Genomic DNA, 18,735 nt, shown 5'->3' with positions numbered 1-18,735 from the left:
AAGGCGTTAATATAGGTTACCTAGGATAGGTAGACCTGCCTCTTCCCGCGGTTCCTTATAATATTAAAACCTAAAAACCTTTTCGGCTCACTTAGTTTCTTAATACTATACTTACTTTCTAGCCCGGTAGCGATATCTTTAATAATTTTCGTTATAAGCGTTAATATAAGTAGGTTATTTACGTATAGGACTATTAAGGTATTTATCTCTTTATAACGGAATAGGTAAAGGTCTAATAAGAAGGTATTAAAGCCTAGTTTAACTATTATAGGTTTTACTATTTCGTATTAGTAAATAGGTAACTTCCTTAGGCCGTATAATGCCCTTTTAAGCCGGTATACTTTACCTAATAGCTTACTTAAGCTATTTAGTAGTCGTACGTAGTACTATACGGTATTAGGGATTTTAGCGTTAAGAAATACTATTTTAAAGTTATATTAAAGGTACTCCCAGTCTTTTACGGCTATAATAGCTTAAAAGTATTTAACTACCACGCTACTTATAACGGCGGCGTAAACGTCCTATATGGCCCAAAAGTCCCTATTAAAGTTACTATATACTACCTATCTCGCCCTAACCTTTACCTTATTAGTATAAAGGTCTATCTTCTTATCGTATATTTATTTACTCGGTAAAACGTTATAGCTTTTCGGCGTATCTACTAGCTCGTAAACGTCCTTTTCCAATAGGCCGGCGTCCTACTCCTTTATAGTAAATAACTAATATTTATAGTAATTCTCGAGTTTCTTCGCTTACCGGTAATTCCTAGGTATATAGTACTTATTAATAATTTATAAAAAATAATTAATTTTGACCGTAGATAGGGCGTAAGTTATTACTTTACGTAATTATAGGTTATCGAAATATACTATAAAAAAACTTTAGTAAGGGTACTTACTCTACTATAGCTTTTTATAAAAGCCTAGGCCCTAATTTCTTATTATTATTTTACGAGGCCGCTTTTAAGCCGGCGAAGAAGCTACCGCTTCCTCTATATAGCCTATATTAGGCTCGAAATCGTTGTTAGAGTTTTCGACTAGGCTATCCGTGCCTAAATCCAGTAACTTATTATCGGCCTAGTTATTATTAGGCCCCCCTATAGCCTTACCCTCCTCTCCCCTTATTAGCCTTATAAGGGAAGTAAGCTCTTTTATAGTAGGAGAGTTAGTAGTATAGGGCGTTTAATTATAGTTTAGTAGGATAGGTGCCTCGGACCGTATATCCTTTACCTTTTTAGCGTCGAAAAAGTTTTTTATATTTAAAGCTTTAGGTAGTAGAGGTAGTGTTAGTAACGGCGTAGCTTTCGAAGTAAATAAAATAGTTTGCCTAGGGTCCTTAGCTTTCCTTTTATTAATTATTAAAGTACTCCGCTATATAGCGGGCTCCGATATAATAATAAATTTATTATTAAAGGTAACTTTTTTCTCTAGGGATATTATTTTGTTAGTAATAGTATCTTTTTTTTCGGCTATAGTATTATTAATAAAGATTACTTTATATTTAATATCCTTATATTTATTATCGTTAGGCCTATAAGAATCGCTTTCGTTAAACTTTATAGCGTTAACCTTTATAACTTTATTAGTAATTAGATTCTAAATCTAATATATTTTACTATATATATTTACGTAACCGATAAACTTTCTTTTCTTTACCTTAGCGGTAAACTTATCTGAATTAGCCCGGTAAGCCGGTTTAATATAGTAATATATGTTATAAAAGTACGAGCGTAGGTGCCGAATATACGGCTTCCGCTCGCCTTTAGGTATATTAAGCTTTATAATATACTTTTCGTAAGTACTAATATTTTCCTCGTTAACCCTCGAAGGTAATAGGTTATTTACGTAAATTATAAATTATATAATAAATGGAAATAGCTTTTTTAGTACCTTATAAGCTAGTATAATAGCCTTAGTACGGTTAAGCGTAGTCCTTACGGCTTTTTTTACCTTTCTATTTATTTACGGTAAGTGAGGTACGGTTTTAAAGATAGTAATGCCCTCCTGGTCGGTTTAGGTAGTTAGGCGGCTATCGTTAAAGGTCCTAGAGCTTTAAGTAAATTCTGTACCTCTATTAAAGCTAATAATATTGATTTTATACCCGGTTTAGCGCGCGATCTTCGTTTCGAAATCCTTAACCTTATCGAATACTTATTTTTTCTTTACTATAAAGTTAATTTATTTATAATTACTTTATATATTTACGTAATAAATAGAGTATTTATAATTTAGATATTTAAAGTTTTTATAAGTAATAACGTCGATACGGATAAAGTCGAACGGGTTATTAGTTTACGTAGGGGTCGATAAGCCTAGTTAATCTATTATTTTTATTATTACGTAGGGCTCGTAAAAAAAATTATTATTAATAAGCTTAATTCCCGCTTACGTATAAGCCTTATAAATATTATTTTTATTAATGTATATTAGGCAGCGATATATTATTTAGTAGTTAATAGATATTATTACGGCTTTAATAGGAATTTTCGTTAAAAATACTTTACCGAAATCGGCGCCGGATATCGTATTTATTTAGTATACGTTATTATTCCTAATTAACTTATATATTACTTACTTAGTACCTCTAAGGACTAAGTTATAACTCTCCTGGTCCTAAAAGATACCTTTATTAAGTAGCTTACCCGCCGATATTAGATTGACGGGCGCCTATAGGTAGTATACCGCTTCCTTAAGCTCCAGGGTAATAACCTAGCTACTTAAAAGGGTAGATTTTAGCGCTGCGGCTCTCTAGTAGCTATACTTTATAATATCTTTTAATGACGAAAGGAACCTCTTTTCCCTCCCCTTAAGTAATAAGTGGAGCTTAATAAATTATTTTAGTTTATTAAATACGAAATCCGTATATCCGGAGTCGTAATATATATAGTCTTTAAATACCTCGACGGCCTATTAGACTTTAGGGGTATCTATTAACGAGAGTATTACCTTTAGAAGCTAAAACGAAAATTCGATTAGTTATCGTTATAGTAAGTAAAGAGCGATATATTAGCGAAGTTATTAGATAGTATTAGGGTACTATAGGCAGGTCGGTCCTTCGAAAACCTAATATTAGTAACGCTATTAGTATAGCTTTAAAGAATCCCTATTAATAAGCTAATACTTTACCGCCTCTTTTACCTATCCGCTTATGCCTTTTCCTTATACTTTTAATCTTTTAAAGCTTTATTAGGGTTATACTATTAATAGGCCTTACCCTTCGGGTAATAATGACTATAGCCTATATAGTATTAGTTACCTTTCTTTAAGCCCTTAGTATAGTAGTCGCACTTCTTTAACGAGGTTAATAATATAGTATATAAAGGTATAGTCGCGGTTAAAGCCTTAGTGGTCTTGATAGTAATTTTAAAGTAAGCCGGCGTAATTTTCTCTATAACGGCTTTAGCGCTATACTTCTAGTAAAGGAGCGCCTAGGTTATAGTACCGTCTTTTATCTTCTTTACTAACCGGTTATATAAATCGGAGTATATAGTTTTAATGCCGTTTAGGGTAGCCTAAAGGTAAGTTACATAGCCGATTTTAATTTTTATTATATTAAAACGACGGCGAAAGACCTCGAGCCGGCTAAAGTAGGCTTAAAATAAAGCGAAGTTAATACGCTTAAAAGTAAAATATTTCTCTAAAAGTATATTAGCGATATCGAAAGTACCGCGTTATAAGGCTTAAATAATTTTTTAATATAGATTATAGGTACTAATACCGTCGGCCTTTTAACCGAGGTTAAAAATTCGTTATCGGATCTTAAGCTTTTTAACGGAAACTATTATTAGGTTCTAAATATTTAGGTTATTAATATATTATTAGTCAAAAGTAAGTATCCCTTTTTCTATTAATAACTATATATTAGCCTTAATATAGTCCTTTAAGCTATAGTATATAAGGGACTAGGTTAACTGAAATTCCTAGCCGGAAAGATCGGTCTTTAAGTTTAAAGCCGGTAAAGCTTAAAAAGTTTATTATTTAACCGTAGCGACGGTATTAGTATTCCCTATAGCTTTTATAAGCTTTAAGAGCTAGGCTATAGTAACGTTAGTACTAGCTATTTTAAAAAAAAAATTAATTAAAGAGAAATCGTAAGAAAGACGCTATAAGAAAAATATTAAAAGAAAGACTTAAAGAAAGGCGCTACTTAATTTTGTAGCTACCTATAGTAGGTTAAATTGACTTATATAGAAAGCGAGATACTTACTCCGCTATCGGTCTCCTAATAAGGTAGGATAGAGTTCTCGACTACTGCCGGAAAATAGTAATTTCTTAGCTAAAAGGTCGTAGAAATAGTAGAACCAAGGAAATTTAACTAGAAAAAGGTTAGCACCGTAAACTATACTTTTATCGGTAAGGGGTAGTCGGTCGCTTTAACTTTTCGTTAAGATAAGCGTTAGGGTTAAAACCAGACTTCCGTTAATTAGGAAGTTGGTTAACTCTCTTAACGCCTCCAAAATTACTGTCGAAAGGTCTAATTGCGTGATATTGGCCTAATAAGGGTCGAAAAGTCGTAAGGTCCGGTGTAGTATTCGGCCTTGCGAGGTTAGGTTATCGACGAGGGCGTCGACTTCGGTTTACTTAGTGATTTAAGCGTCAAAAGAGCTTATAACCTGTTGGGCTGGCGACCTAGGAAAGTCACCGGCGGCGAAAATGAGGCCAAAAAATGGCCAAAATTGGTAAGCAAATTAGTATTACAGTAGTTGGTTGTTGGTTCAAAAGAAAACAGTAAGAAAATCCAGCCCCAAGAGCAAACCGGTGTGGGTCTGGGAAAACCTGGGCCCTTTGGTGCCCCACACTAATACTTCCTGAGGGATTATAGGCGCTACTCTTCTTTTGCCCAAACCGGAACAGATTTCTGAGCCCCATTCTGGCCTTGTTTGTCGTCAAAGGCTTTTGAGCTTTGGCCTACCTTGAGTCGCACCTTTTGAAATGCAGGTGATGTTTGTATAAAGCCAAAGCTGGAGGCCGACTATGTTGCGACCTAACAGACCAAGCGTGCAGGCATCACAGACTGCTTGCCGCTCATTGGTTGAAGCTTGCATACAATAGTGGCACTGGTACCATATAAGGCGGCCTCTCGTGAGGGGTAAAAGATAAAAAGATAGTTTGATGAAATAACACGGATATAACAGGAAAAATAATAGGAAGCCAGTAGCTAAACATCATAATTAAGACACAAAAGGCTCATCGCCGCGACATCTTGAAACCCCTGAACCACTAAGTCACATGCCAGCTACCTAAGTGTGTTGGCAGAGCGTTGGGCCCATGTTCGCCAACCTTTGGTTCCGGCTCATTGTATATACAGGAGCTTATGCTCACCCGCACTCTCCTTTCGCCTTTCCTGTACTTAGTTTCGGGTGGTCTTCTTGGCAACTTGTGAACTTGATGTTTGATGATCCACAACGTCTGTCAACCTCAGCCCCACGGCTTCATATTGGTATGCTATGCTCTTCCCAGTAACTGTTTCTACACCCTCTCAAAGTCTCTCTAGCATGTGCGTTATGACCCTTGCTAGCTCGGACGCTTCCCCCTGGACACTGGGAATTCCGTGACCAGCACCATGTTTCACCTCCACCCTGGTCTCCTGTTTACACATATTCATAACCTGCTTCGCCATCCCAGGGTAATGCACGTCCTTGTTGCTCCAAGCGTGGACAGTAGGGATTGCAATCTTGTTTTCCTCGGATACCCTGTTCGCCTTCAAAAAGGTAACTCTCCCGCTTTCCAATTCATCCCAGCCCGATGGCATGATACTGGAAAGAAAAACGACACTCTTGATCTTGCTCTTAGCTTCTCGGACTTGAGGATCTTGCTGGTCTGGTCGGAGCAAGAGGGTTGCGGCCAACGCGCCACCCATCGAGAAAGCAAGAATGGCATCATAGGGGCCATGGGTGAGGAGATGATCAGCCAGTTTATCCACTGCCTCCATACCCCCTTTTGCTGAGCCATCAAAGTAGGAAAAACACTGATGACTGGTTCCGAACGCCTCTCTGATACCAGGCGCAGGCGGGCTAGGATGGAGTCCTGGATACCAGTCATATGTGCATCCTGACGGTAAATGTTGGCGGAGGGAAGCTATGCCATGAATCAGTCAGCGCGGGTGTTGCAGAAACATGGGGCCTCAATTACCTGTCTGGAGCTTCAATATCTGAACGATTACAGATTGTTAGTCTTGGGCGACATGGCATCAACAACACAATGACGATATAAAAAAGCATACCTCACAGTTAGTTCCAATGCCATGAAGACAGAGGATCTTGAACACCTTGGGGTTTGGTTGCGACAACATGATATGGAGTGAGGAGCATGGGGGTTGAGGGTTGCAGATATTTAGGAGCTGGGAACGGGCTCTCTTATACACTCAGAAGCGGCGCAGCAGCTGCGCAGCGCTGAATTGCGTACCGAGCTGGCACCGGGTGAGAGTGCCCAAGATTTCGTACTTATCTGACAACAGACATGTGGCATTCTTGCATTCGAACACGGTCCTGAAGAGTAAGGTAGGTACTCAGTCCATGTGATGGTCAGACATACAAGAGACAAAATGACCATTTTCACAATATCACGATAGCTCTGTAATACAAAAAGAAAGCTAGTAATACAGCCTTAACCCTCACAACGATCACGCCATATAAGCTCCCCTCGGCGGCATCACGCCCGGGTCTTGATGGTGTCTCCCATCATTCATTGTCCTTGGTGTTCCCACTCTGGATTCCATATTCTCAAGTTGGACATACGGACCGTGCGGATGCATCACCAAGGGACTCTCGTCTCTATCTGCGCTGTTGCTATCAGTCGCAGTCGTTGAGTACGTGACGCGTATCTTCTTTTGGCTAGTGCCACCAGATTGCCCTGAATTTCCACTCCTGAACTCCGGGTAGTATTTTGGCGTTGCGGAGTCCTTGGTAGCCCTGGTGGACTTTAGGAACGGAACGTATTGAGAGTTGAGCAGTGGCTTTACACTCGGGAGACAAGCACAGATGATACCGAGTGAGAGTTCAACGACAGAGAGGATTGCAAGATCCATCATATCAACTTTGGAATGACATGTTAGCTTGCAAACAATTTTAGGGGTCATCTTGCAGCGACTTACCAGTGGGATTCGTTGAGTGAACAAATTTGTCCACGACAGCAATTCGGCCGGCACTGACAATAATAACGCTGGGAATAATTAGCATAGACTCGTACGAGATTTGACATAAGCTGGCTTACCAAAGTCCTACAGAAAACAAGATGCAACTCATGATCTTCTTCTTGCGATTCAAGTTCAACTTGGAAATCCAAGGCAGAGGAAGTGTAATGATGATGACATCGACTATGATGTCCTTGATACCGATGCCAACTGCCTCGCCGTAAAAGTCAAGACAGGTCCCTTCGTGCTCGCCATCCCAGCGGTCCCAAAAGTGACTGATGGGGCGGCACGGAAAGAGGACCAGCAGGATCAGAGCAGAGCAGCTGAGAACATCCAGAACCAGAACCGCAATCCTCAGACGGCGGCCAGGGGTGTTCTCAAAGATGCGAAAATAAAACAGCATAATGGACACTCTAGAAACTGTCCTGGCCACACCATAGAGAAACATGGCCACCCACATCAACAAAAAGATTCGTGTGATGTTTTCATGTTTAATGGACCACATATCGGACCCCATGCCGATTTCATATACTTTTGGTGAGAAAGAGTCAGTAAAATACAATGAATTGAGGTGAGAAATCGAGACTCACAGTTCATCATGATTCCGAGAAGAGCAATCACGGAAACCTGTTTGCTACATGTCAGCGCATACTTCCGCACATTATTAACCCAACACTTACGACTCCCACGAAGCTCATAACGTCATCCCACCAGACGTGAACATTTCTCGCCTGTCTCGCAAAAAACCGAAGGCCGACAAAGATTGTGGTCAAGGCAGTGAAGGCGATGAAAATTCCTTTGGCGGAATGGTCGACATAGGGCTCAACGCCGCAGATACCGGCCGTAATATTTCGGGTTGCTGTTCTATTGTCAGAATCTCATGTCATGACAAATTGTGCGCACAAAAGTCTCACTAAGCCCTTCCCTGATTGTGCAGCTTCCAAGCACACATTGGCTAACTTGAGCGTTGTAAGCTGCATTGGTACACCGGCAGGCATTATCGAGCGGTGAACATGTCGAGTTCGCCATGGCTGCTTGGATGCAGGCCAACTAGCTGCAAGTCAGTGTCTTGACGATTGGCTCAAAGGAAGAAGGGAAGGGCCTCTGCCTACAGCACAAGATGGCAGAGCAGCAATAGCCGCTGCCAAAGGGGATTGCCCTCCGTTCGGAGATTCCATCACGATTGCTGGTGACTGCTTCAAAATGGGCAGAAGAGTAATCCCAACCTGGGCCTCACGCACTCCTGATATCAACCGTTTCTTTACCTTCCATATGTAAGAAAGCCGGCAAGAAACACACTCTCAAGTCTGTCTGCACTCTTCTCCTGCCAAGTCTTTGCTTCTTCTTCGATGCCGCAAATAAACAAGAAAATCCAGCTGTGCCTTCTCGAAGCGTAAAAAAACACACTACCACGTCCCTCTCATCCAGCTTCCAGCGGCAAGGAGGGTCCTTCGACTGGCCCCATTTACTGCCGCATTGATGGCGGCATTTTGCGGCACAGGGGGCGGTTAAACAACAGAAGTTTGTTGCAGTTGAGGGTGTCACAACATGAACGAGAAGAATGTTTTCGGAAAACTGATGACGACTACATGCCCGACCAATCCCGTAACATGGCCCAACATGAGCAGGAGTTGCTAGTGCCGTACTCTGAGAATCCTTCTCGGGTCGGACTGTGGCACAGCATAAATTTATTGAATGCGAACAGCGTTGGTTCCAGGTGATATCACAAATGTCTATGATTCGCGAACCGACGTGATCTGTGCGCCAAGAGGGCACACAGGGCTAGGTAATTGGGGGCTACAACCTCGGAATCTGTTCTCTGTGCCCCCCTTGGCATCTTTATAGGCGGAACGCGTGGTACGATCTACCTTGTGCGTTGCTTGTGGGTGATTATTCAGTGGCACCCAACCTAGGCACTTATCAGACGCCATTACAACCCACACCAAATTGAGCGGAACAGGCGCACTGTGTGAGGTACCTTGAATTGATTCGTGATCTAAGAGCGGCTCAAAGGGGCAAAACTGAACTACCTAGGTATCGATTGATGAAACTCCATGGCAACATGATTCAAGGAGAATATGACAGTCTCAGCTGACTTGTGGACTCCAGGACTTTGACCCAGCTCAAACTTCTATTGTCCTTTGATGTTGTCCGGGACAGGCTTGGGCTATCAACGCAAGTACACAAGGTATGACAGCGGAGGATATCCAGTTGGAAGTGACTGAAAGCCATGGCAAAAGTCTCCTCAAAGAACACTAAATGATAGGTTGGATGACCAGGAAATGGACCACATGTGGATCTGGTCCACCACCACCACACCAGCCACACAACCTTGTTGAGATTACCCCTGAATAATCACACTGGCCACAACAAGACTAATATTGGGTCAATTTCTATGGGAGAAATACCGAAATGTAGCTCAATCACTGTCAGAGTCAGAAATTGCATCTGCTTCTCGCTTGCGCCTGGTTTAAACCCGATGACGTGCGCTGCGCCGCACAGACTGGGCTGGCTCTAGCTGCTCCACATCCTCCTTAGCTACTACTTCTTCTTCCACCACCCTCTCTTTAATGCGGGCCTCTTCCAGTTCACAGAGCCTTACAAACTTGGAATTCGAGTCTTCTCTATTTAATTTCCGCCTTTTTTATTTCCTAGGCCCTTTAGGCGTTCTATTAATACCTTACCGTATTAGTTTTACAAATAAATATTTTAGATTTTAATATTAATATAATACTAATAAAAGTCCTGACTGTAAACCGTTTTCCGGCTGGTATAGAATTCTTAAGTAAGTCCTTAACGTTTTTAGTTATTTAAGAATCTCTTATAGTATAGAAAGTAAATATTTATAAAAAGAAATTTAACGGTACTATAAAGATTAGTATTTAGTTTAAAAAAAGTAATTTACATTTATATATAAACTATAATTCTTTCTTACGCTAACCGCCGGTAATATTATTTTTCTTAAGGGCTTATTTATAAATAAAATTATATAAATAAATTAAATCGACCTTACCGTTAAATATTGAAATAGTGAAAAAACGTATAAATCAACCAAAACACTATAAATATACCCTTAACAAGGTTTCTAAATAAACACACCTGCGTGACAGTAGCTCACTTGCAGGCCACACTTCACGCAAGACAAAGAAAAGACACTATGGGCTCGCAGGCCACATAATAAGCACCGGATTGGCCTGATTAGAGGACCAGAATTGCCTGCACGCGTGCAAGGCACAAAATATAAAGGAATAAAAGTCGATGATCTGTCAAAAATAGAATGTCCGAAACAGACCGTTTATATACATAACCCCTGAATGCTTTAATCCTCCGAGAGCTCCAATTCCTTACTTAAACCCTCAGGCTTGTGAGCCGCACCCCAAGCCAATATATAATTAGTAAGGACGTTATTAATAAATATAAACCTTTCATATTTTTTTATATTAAAAAAGTAATTAATATTAAAAATTTAAAGGATCTAAAAATAGTAAATAAAAAAAAAGAAATATTATTCCTATAGTATCTAGTTATAAAATCGTTACTAATATGATAAATTATTGTTATTATAAATAAAAAGATAGGGTTTTGATAAGTCTTTAAATTTAATTTCTAATATAAAAACTTTTTTAAATTAATTAATAGTAAAGTTATTATTAGTCTAGCTGTTCTTTAATATAGTTATATATTAATCCTTATATAATTTATTTTTAAATTACTATTTTTAAAGGTCTTTATCTTTAAAAATAGTTTCGGAGGAAAGCACTTTTTTATTTTATAAAATATATTTAAGTATAGTAATTTAGGTTCTTATTCCGTTTTATTTAATATATATAGACCTTTCATTTTACTTTAAAACTTGATAATTAAACTGGTTTTCTTAAAGCCTTTTATTATATTTATTTTATTATAATTATATTTATATTTAAACTTGATTTAATTAATAACAAAGTATAAATTAAAGAACTCATGAATATTTTTAAAGTTATTTTACTAACTTGAATATAATTAACTTTCTTTTTCATTTTTATTTTAATATCGGGATAACGAATAATAAAATAAAATATTTAATATTTATTAAAGGGATTAAGATCAGTTTATTTTAGTTAATAAAGTAGCTGTTAAAGCTTTCTTAATAAAGGATTTGTTAACTAATAATATTTTTTAACTGTAAGAAAGTCGCTATTAGTTTTTATAGGTAAGGTTCTTTAGTAGGGTACTATTAACACGGTACTTTAGGGTGGAGCGTGGAATCCCGTACTTATTAAAAGCTTTTCGCTGGCTTATACTAGCGCCAATGCCTTTCTAGGTATTTTTACTATCCTCCTCGGTATATTTACCTATTGGTGGGTACTTGGAGAAGAAAAAGGTAAAAGAAAAGCTTTATTTTTGGTCTTGGTAGGTGGAATATAAAGTATGTTTTGATATCGGGGGCCTTTCGGAGGTCCAGGGTTGTGGAGGGTTTAATGTGGGTAGATGGCTTGGGTAGTTCAAACCTACCTGGGCCACATCCATATGTAGTCCACTTCCTTGTCATCCAACCTACCTAACGTTACCTATTAAGCAATATTGTGTAACTCTACCTGGCGAATCTCGCTTGACGCGTGCCTACTCTGCTTACTTGGGTAAATATAAACATAAAGATTCTATGTTCACACCCAGCCTAGAACACATCAACCGCGTACCTGTCCCTTCTTGTACTCGCCCACCACTCTTCAACCTGCGCCTCCGTAAGATCTTGGCCGTTCTGCTTCTTCACACCCTCAACATACATCCTCTTGAGTACTTCCTTCACACCCTCGTTCACAAGCCTGCTCCCACAAACATACATTCTTGCTCCCTGTTCCCACAGGTCCATCACCCGAACTCGCTCCAGCAAAAGTCTATCCTGAGCATACTTGCACCCTGCACTCTCTGTATTCTTCGTGTCTTGGGAGAAAGCGTAGAAGATGTCGACTCTCGCAGCCAAAGCCCACTCTCTCAAGGTATCCGCGTAGATTTTGTCAGCAGGGGACCGACAGCCAACAAAGAGCATGGCAGGTGGCATTTTGGTCTCAAGCACTGAACCCTGCCTCAACAGCTCAAATCTGTGTTGCAAGAATCCCCTGAAAGGAGCAAGGCCCGCACCAGCACAAACCATGATCACGGGTGTCGCTCCAGGTCCATAAAAAACGGGCCAAAATGCGGCATGACTGGGTTTCACTGTAACGGACAACGTATCTCCGTCTTTGAGCGCAGACAGGAAGTTGGAAGCGAGGCCGTAAGTGGTGATTTGGCTAAACCGAGGATGGGATAGACCTGGGTGTTGCAAGACGGACCAAGTCAAAGTACATCTTGACGGCGATGATAATGGCGAGGATGAAATAGAGTAAGGTCTGGGTTTGAGTGGTGGGAGGAGGCCTATTAGGGTGGACATGGGAAGGTTGCCAATCTTGACAGCCTCTAGAATCTGAAGGACAGACGGACGACGAGTCAAGACATTGGTTCTGTTGCCTTCTTCGAGGATCGAGTCCAGGGCCTGCTTGTCCTTTGCCACTTCGCAGTGATCCCTGAGCAGCTCCAGTTGCTATTTTCCTTAGCAAACAAGCCGCCGATGTCATGAAGAAAAACATACCTTGACAGTGGCTGGCTGGTTCAGATCCAAATGGTGAGAAAGGAGGTCTTTTGCCAGGAGTGGCACACCAGTAGGTAGCGGGGTTGAAGCCGAGCTGTGTAGCTCAAGTACATCTTCCTCTTTGAGCCCCAAGGCTCTGAGCGCTCGTTTGACAAGCTCTAGGGGGTTGCGCGGCAGTATCTCGAGATAGCCGCCGACCTCGTAGTTGTGCCCCTCCGGAAGCTCAAGTTCAAGATGGTATTTCGGTCGAACTCGATCATCAGTAAGCCGATAGACCTTCTTCACAATGGCGCTAACACCCGTCTGAATAGGCTGAAAAGTAGGTTTGTGATGCACAACCGCAACACGCAATGCTTCATCTGTAGTTCCAGGAGCGACGCCGTGAAGGTTTGCAACACACGGCCAAAAGTCACTGGCCTGCCACGTCACAAACTGGGCGAGCACATCGCCCTCGGCAGCATCTGCACTTCCCTTTGCCGCGATGGATATCGCACCCTGTTTCTCCAAGAGAGCAAAGATAAGATTTGGGATACGCTGAAAGGTGTCCCTCCATTCCCCTGTTCCCTCTAGGTTAGCCCGTATGATGGAAAACAGTAAAACGAAAAACGTACGGTTGCCACACCCAAAAACCACAAATTCAACCCCCGTCAAGGAGTTTGGACTCAATGCTGAGATCCAGTCAATGAACTTGGCCCCGTTGTTTGTGGGCTGTCCGTCATAAGACGAGCTGATGAATACAGACAAAACTCCCGGCCTGAGACTCCCGGTGGCTTCATCAAGAGCCGCTGCTGTGCACTGGAAACCTCGCTGAATAGCTGACTTTACCAGATTATTGGCAAGCTCCATTGATGTTCCCATGTTGGAGCCGTAGTAGACAATGATCGGTTTTAGGTTATTGACGCCTGAAAATACGTTCTCTGTGGCTGGAGCGGGTTTCCCGATGGTGTCCTCGTGCACAACGCCCTGGTTAGTCGACAAAGCATCGACTCCAGGTCTTAGTTTGGCGTGTACAAAGAAGTTTGCTGGCTTGATACTTGCCGCTTGTTTGATGGTGAGTTTGTAATCCGGGTCCGCGAATGAGAAGTCGAATTTCTGAAAGAGAAGTGCAACGGCAATGGTGGCTTCTTGGAAGGCGAATTCATTCCCAATACAGGATCGTTGCCCATTTCCGAATGGCTAAGCAACCCGGCGATGTTAGATACTACTGAAGAGCAAGAGCGTCAGGGGTAGACAAACCTTCCATGCGTTGGGTGGTAATTTCGCAAAGTTCCTGTCCAACATTCTTTCAGGGTTAAAGTCTTGGGCATTCTCACCCCAAACAGAAGCATCTCGATGAAGATGGTGAAGCAAAATAAGAATGGTCTGCGGTCCGTCGAGCTCCCACTTGTGTCCCAGTACGATCGGGCCATCTACATCCACTGGCTTGACAGCTAGAACGGGAACCGTAGGTTGCAGCCGAAGTGCTTCTCTCAGGCAAGCCTTGGTGTACGGCAACTTGTTCAGATGCTCGGGGGCCAAAGGGTCACCCCCCACCACCCTATCGATCTCCTCTCGTAGCGTTGCGTATGCCTTTGGGTTTGCCAGGAGGTAGTAAAGCAGGAACGCAAGCAAATTGCCAGTTGTCTCTGATCCTACAACACGACAGCATCAATAAAAGCTGAAAACACATAAGTGACGGGAACAAAACATACCAGCAATCAGAAACGCCATCATGTTGTTTATGATGCAATCATCTGTCAAGGAATTACCTGTGGCCGGGTCTCTGCCGTTCACCAGGGCATTCAACAAATCCTTCTTCTGGGATGGGTTTGCTCGGCGGTGACTGATCACCTCGTGGGCGAGTTTGCGGAGAAAAGCGTTATTCTCGTCGAACTTGCGATTTGCAGACCACTGCAGCTTGGTAAACCACGCTGGTCTGGCAGCCCGCACTGTGACTTCGGAAAATATGCCGTTCAAGGCATTGACGAGCTTGTGTGGCTCATCCGCATCTCGAGACAAAGAGTTGAATCGTGTGTCCATCGCACATCTCGACCCAGTTTTTTAGCACGCAAACAGCCCTGGGTAATAGACCTGAGAAGAGACCTACAGCGCAAGTGTGTCCAACGCAAGACTTTGCAAATCTGCCGCGACGTCGATAGCAGTGGTGGGCCCCGAATGAATCCACTTCTGCACGAGCTGAGAGCCAATATCATGCATCTCTGTCACAATTGTTTTAGTCATGGCACACAGAGTCTGGAGAACCAGCGGCCGAACTTACCGCCAAACATTTGTTTGATGGCCAAGGGTCCAAAAGCAGGAACCAAGGTGCGATGTGCAATCGCCCAGTTTTCCTCATGGTGGAAGGCAGTGATAAGGCTGTCATGAATCACGTCTCTCATGCGCATCACGGTCCCAACGGGATACTTAATGAACTCCTTCCGGGACAAGACTTCATTGATGAGTCCATAGCTGGAAATGATTATGACATTGGCGACCCCGAGTTTCAAGCGGTAGATTGGTCCTGTGTTTGGTTCAGCTACAGTGGGAAACATTATTGTAAAAGCAGTTCGGCGTACCATAAGAGTCAGCGAGCTCATTAAGACTTCTAACAGTGTTTTTGACATCGATGTCTCGAATATTCCCCAACAGTGGGAGCGGTGACGGACCAGGGATAGACTCCCGTTTGTCAAGGGCGACAGCAACATTGTGCGTGGCCATGTCGATGTCTCGTCGCCAAAGGGTTGATTATTGAGCGCTCAAGATAAAAGCAGCTTGTCGAGCAATCTAGCGTCTGTACTGGTTTGCCTCTGGGCCAATATGTCCGGTGTTCCAATCTCTTCCACTCCAGCCGTGGTTCTCGTTGGGTCGGCTGAGGGGTTGCTTGGCAACCCAGGCGGGCGAGGACACGGCGGGAGAGACATTCAGTACGGTAAATGCGGCACTGTGTCAGGTATTCTGTGCCGCATCCCAGTGTCTCATGGTCCATTAGCAAGCACGGCTTAGCGTGGCGTAATAGATTATTTGCCCACCCATATTCGAGCCGGCACACCACATCACCTCTTTCGCAGGCCGATAACGAACACAATGGGTTCCTAGCCACCGCCTTGCGCCTTCTCCGGGACCGTCACACACGAGTTGCATTGCACGCGCGTGTGTTCCAGAGACACCGAATAGAGGTAGGGAGTTCCACGCATGCTCTGATGGGGCAAAACTCGCCAACAGGTATCTTGCGCCGTGTTTTCATTTATTTTGCCGAGTTAACCTTCCTTATCTGGCAGATGCGGTAAACTGTAAACTGTTAGTCATCATGGCAGCTTCACCCAAGCCGAGGCATCTTCGAGCAAGAAAGCAGCCCCAGTCCTACATAACTTCAAGGCCAAGCACAACCACCCTTTTGCTGGCGATGGTGGGTGTCCTTCTGCCTCTTGTCTGATTCGATACTGATTTTTGTTTCTAAGCGATCGCAAGGAAAATGGCACAGCAATCACCCCACGATGCCAGCCAACTTCCAGCTCATCTCGTAACGGACCAACAGATTAGCATCGAACGCAGCGAACAGGCGGGGGGAGAGTTAAACGCATGGAAGGCCGGGAGACAGGAGTGGATGATTCTGTTGACACTGTCCATTATCTCTTTCATCATTGCTGTGAGCACATAGCAGCCATCTCCCTGCGCATTTGCTGACTGTCCGTCAGGTTGATGTGATGATTCTGATTCCAGCACTGCCTGTTTGTTCTCTCTCCTGACCAAAAAATGGCAGTGGCACTGACATGGCAGGCCAGACACTCGCCCATGAACTCGGCGGAACCTCTGCAGCAACCTTTTGGACAGGCACATCTTTTCTGCTGGCCAATGCAGCACTTGTTCCCTGTATTGGCGCCGTGTCTGACATCTTTGGTCGCCGTGAGCTGCTCATGGTGTCGCTTCTTTTCTTTACCGTGGGGACAGTAGTATGTTGCACATCCCACACCATGACCCAGCTGCTGGCCGGCCGAACCTTGCAAGGTGTTGGGGCCGGGGGCATCCAGACAATGTCCTACATCATCGTGTCGGATATTGTGCCTCTCAGGCAGAGACCAAAATACGGCAACTTCACCTTGTTGGCCTGGGGCTTAGGTGCCATCTGTGGTCCCGTCCTTGGCGGTGTGATTACTGAGCACACAACATGGAGGGTATGTTTTAATCGATCATTTTCATGAGGCAGCAATGCTGACAACAAAACCAGTGGCTCTTTTACATCAACTTTCCCATCTGCTGTCTTGGGCTCTTGATTGTTCCTCTCACAGTCAATCTCAGGCCAGAGAAGAAGAGAACTTTTGCGGAGAACCTTACCGCTGTTGACTGGGCTGGTGGTGTTTTATTCATCGCCAGCATCTCAAGCTTCTTGGTCGGGCTCACTTGGGCAGGAATCCAATTTCCATGGAACTCCTATCAAACACTTGTGCCAATCATCGTGGGTGCGGTTGGCCTGTTGCTAACGGTGGTTTATGAGAAACGCGTCCCTGCTTTCCCATTTTTGAGGGTCTCAGTCTTTAACAGCCTGTCTGCGGTGCTTGTTTACATCTGCACCACAGTTCATGGATTTCTGGTGCGTCACCCACCCCTGAACCCCTATTTGAGGGCCCCACACTAATAACGTCAAAGCTCTTCTCGCACCTGTTTTACATCATGTTCTATTACCAGTCCATCAAGGCCATAAACCCGACAATAGTGGCTGTCATCATGGTGGCGGTAAACCTAGTTCTTTTCCCCGCCAGCATCGTCACAGGCCTGATGATTACACGGTTCGGGTCATTTTTATGGGCTGTTTGGGGTGGGCTGGCAGTGACAACATTGGGGAATGGTCTGTTATTCCTCTTGGACCGAGACCGTTCAGTGGCAGCAACTGTCTTCATCTTGCTTGTTTCCAGCATCGGCCAGGGACTTTTGCTCAGCGCGCTTAACGTGGCTACGCAGACCATGGCCAAGACAGTTGATGTCGCGTATGCTGTCACCATGTTCATGTTTATGCGGACACTCGGCATGTGTTTGGGAGTTGCCTTGGGCGGCACAACATTCCAAAATGTGCTGCTGAGAGCACTTGAAGAAAGGAAAGTCGCTGATGCTCTCGTCATTGCAGTTGATGCAGAGTCATTTGTGGCGAGACTCCACGCCATGCAAAGCGGCCCCACAAAGGATGCGATACTAGAATCTTATGTGAAAGGGTTTCATGGAGTATTCAGCCTGTTGGTGGGTCTCTCAGCGTCGTGCTTATTGGCAAGCTTCTTCATGAAACACCACACCCTAGATAGGAAGTTGGATTCCGAACATAAACTGCAGGGCAGGCATTCCCCAAAGGGGGATGTGAGCGCCTAGGCTGCCAGCATGTCGAATAGAACATCAAATTTGCCAACCATGAGAACTCCGTTTGCCAGTCAAGCGTAGCCATCTTGACTGACTACGCCACTGGCCAGCATACCGGCCGGGAGTGCATGGTGGCCCATTTCGCGAGTATCCCTGCTGTGCCACAGGGCGGGAGGATTCTTCATCCGACTGTCAAATAGTTTCGGTGACTCGGTCCGCCAAGTAAACCTGATATCGAGATCCCTTCAATTGGTGATGACTATCATGATTTGTTATCAGCCCTACGCGCCCTGATTACCGAAACAATGGGTTACTAATTCCGGTAGAAGCAGAACCGTGGCAAAATCAATATCGAGAGGCCAACGACCCGCCCTTCACGCACCACCGGATGCATCAGTCGTGGGAAGAGAGGCGTAGATATCAGCCTTCTCTACCCGACGATTGCTGAGCCTTACCAAGACTTTCCTAGTGTCCATTCAAGTTGATAGTATCATGGAATGACTGTTCGTGGACTGGTAGTTCGGGTAGTATCTAGGAAGTATACCCGCCGTTATCCTACGGCAAGGTTGACACATCTCCGGAATGGCTCGCTTTGCTGCGCCTGTTCCTTCCCGAGTGCGAGTGGGAATAGGAACGTGGCGGTGATCACGGCTCCTCCTCACTTTCCGGCAGTC

General features: G+C 43.6%; 5 protein-coding genes across 5 annotated transcripts; 1 reads left to right on the top strand and 4 right to left on the bottom strand.

Moving 5' to 3' along the window:
* Positions 1–5,342: 5,342 nt before the first annotated feature.
* On the bottom strand, positions 5,343–6,305 carry QC764_500345 (uncharacterized protein). Its single transcript, XM_062947299.1, has 3 exons — positions 6,223–6,305; positions 6,132–6,150; positions 5,343–6,077 (listed from the first exon to the last, which is right to left on the bottom strand). Exons 1-3 carry the CDS (start codon positions 6,289–6,291, stop codon positions 5,479–5,481), a joined length of 687 nt encoding a protein of 228 aa, XP_062799751.1. The 5' UTR covers positions 6,292–6,305; the 3' UTR covers positions 5,343–5,478.
* Positions 6,306–6,460: 155 nt separating this feature from the next.
* QC764_500350 (uncharacterized protein) lies at positions 6,461–8,707 on the bottom strand. Its single transcript, XM_062947300.1, has 7 exons — positions 8,244–8,707; positions 8,046–8,181; positions 7,812–7,990; positions 7,722–7,758; positions 7,212–7,662; positions 7,093–7,160; positions 6,461–7,034 (listed from the first exon to the last, which is right to left on the bottom strand). Exons 1-7 carry the CDS (start codon positions 8,307–8,309, stop codon positions 6,622–6,624), a joined length of 1,350 nt encoding a protein of 449 aa, XP_062799750.1. The 5' UTR covers positions 8,310–8,707; the 3' UTR covers positions 6,461–6,621.
* A 3,081-nt stretch (positions 8,708–11,788) lies between these two features.
* QC764_0086770 (uncharacterized protein) lies at positions 11,789–14,758 on the bottom strand (the record flags this gene model as incomplete). Its single annotated transcript, XM_062940871.1, has 6 exons — positions 11,789–12,100; positions 12,299–12,691; positions 12,740–13,296; positions 13,351–13,915; positions 13,976–14,370; positions 14,431–14,758. The coding sequence occupies 6 exons, from the start codon at positions 14,756–14,758 to the stop codon at positions 11,789–11,791; spliced, it is 2,550 nt and encodes an 849-aa protein (XP_062799749.1).
* Positions 14,759–14,821: 63 nt separating this feature from the next.
* QC764_0086760 (uncharacterized protein) lies at positions 14,822–15,736 on the bottom strand (the record flags this gene model as incomplete). The annotated part of the gene is given in 4 exon segments (XM_062940870.1): positions 14,822–14,937; positions 14,997–15,239; positions 15,295–15,704; positions 15,718–15,736. The coding sequence occupies 3 exon segments, from the start codon at positions 15,434–15,436 to the stop codon at positions 14,822–14,824; spliced, it is 501 nt and encodes a 166-aa protein (XP_062799748.1). The 5' UTR covers positions 15,437–15,704; positions 15,718–15,736.
* Positions 15,737–15,766: 30 nt separating this feature from the next.
* QC764_500370 (uncharacterized protein) lies at positions 15,767–18,173 on the top strand. The gene is made up of 7 exons (XM_062947301.1): positions 15,767–15,940; positions 15,997–16,124; positions 16,177–16,364; positions 16,414–16,446; positions 16,501–16,890; positions 16,944–17,306; positions 17,363–18,173. Exons 3-7 carry the CDS (start codon positions 16,191–16,193, stop codon positions 18,071–18,073), a joined length of 1,671 nt encoding a protein of 556 aa, XP_062799747.1. The 5' UTR covers positions 15,767–15,940; positions 15,997–16,124; positions 16,177–16,190; the 3' UTR covers positions 18,074–18,173.
* Positions 18,174–18,735: the final 562 nt, after the last annotated feature.

This window comes from Podospora pseudoanserina, chromosome 5 (assembly GCF_035222485.1).
Source record: "Podospora pseudoanserina strain CBS 124.78 chromosome 5, whole genome shotgun sequence".
Classification (NCBI taxonomy): Eukaryota; Fungi; Ascomycota; class Sordariomycetes; order Sordariales; family Podosporaceae; genus Podospora; species Podospora pseudoanserina.
Note: the sequence above shows the minus strand (reverse complement) of the source record. Positions and strands in the feature narration are given on the sequence as shown.

What these genes read in the sequence shown, in the direction of transcription:
- QC764_500345 (XM_062947299.1), bottom strand. Translation starts at nt 6,291, where the DNA reads ATGTTGTCGCAACCAAACCCCAAGGTGTTCAAGATCCTCTGTCTTCAT.
- QC764_500350 (XM_062947300.1), bottom strand. Translation starts at nt 8,309, where the DNA reads ATGGAATCTCCGAACGGAGGGCAATCCCCTTTGGCAGCGGCTATTGCT. An exon ending in CACAATCAGGGAAGGGCTTA is followed by an intron (nt 7,991 to 8,045) that starts GTGAGACTTTTG and finishes ACAATAGAACAG; the next exon opens with CAACCCGAAATATTACGGCC. An exon ending in TTATGAGCTTCGTGGGAGTC is followed by an intron (nt 7,759 to 7,811) that starts GTAAGTGTTGGG and finishes TGTAGCAAACAG; the next exon opens with GTTTCCGTGATTGCTCTTCT.
- QC764_500370 (XM_062947301.1), top strand. Translation starts at nt 16,191, where the DNA reads ATGGCACAGCAATCACCCCACGATGCCAGCCAACTTCCAGCTCATCTC. An exon ending in TTATCTCTTTCATCATTGCT is followed by an intron (nt 16,365 to 16,413) that starts GTGAGCACATAG and finishes ACTGTCCGTCAG; the next exon opens with GTTGATGTGATGATTCTGAT. An exon ending in TTCTGATTCCAGCACTGCCT is followed by an intron (nt 16,447 to 16,500) that starts GTTTGTTCTCTC and finishes ATGGCAGGCCAG; the next exon opens with ACACTCGCCCATGAACTCGG.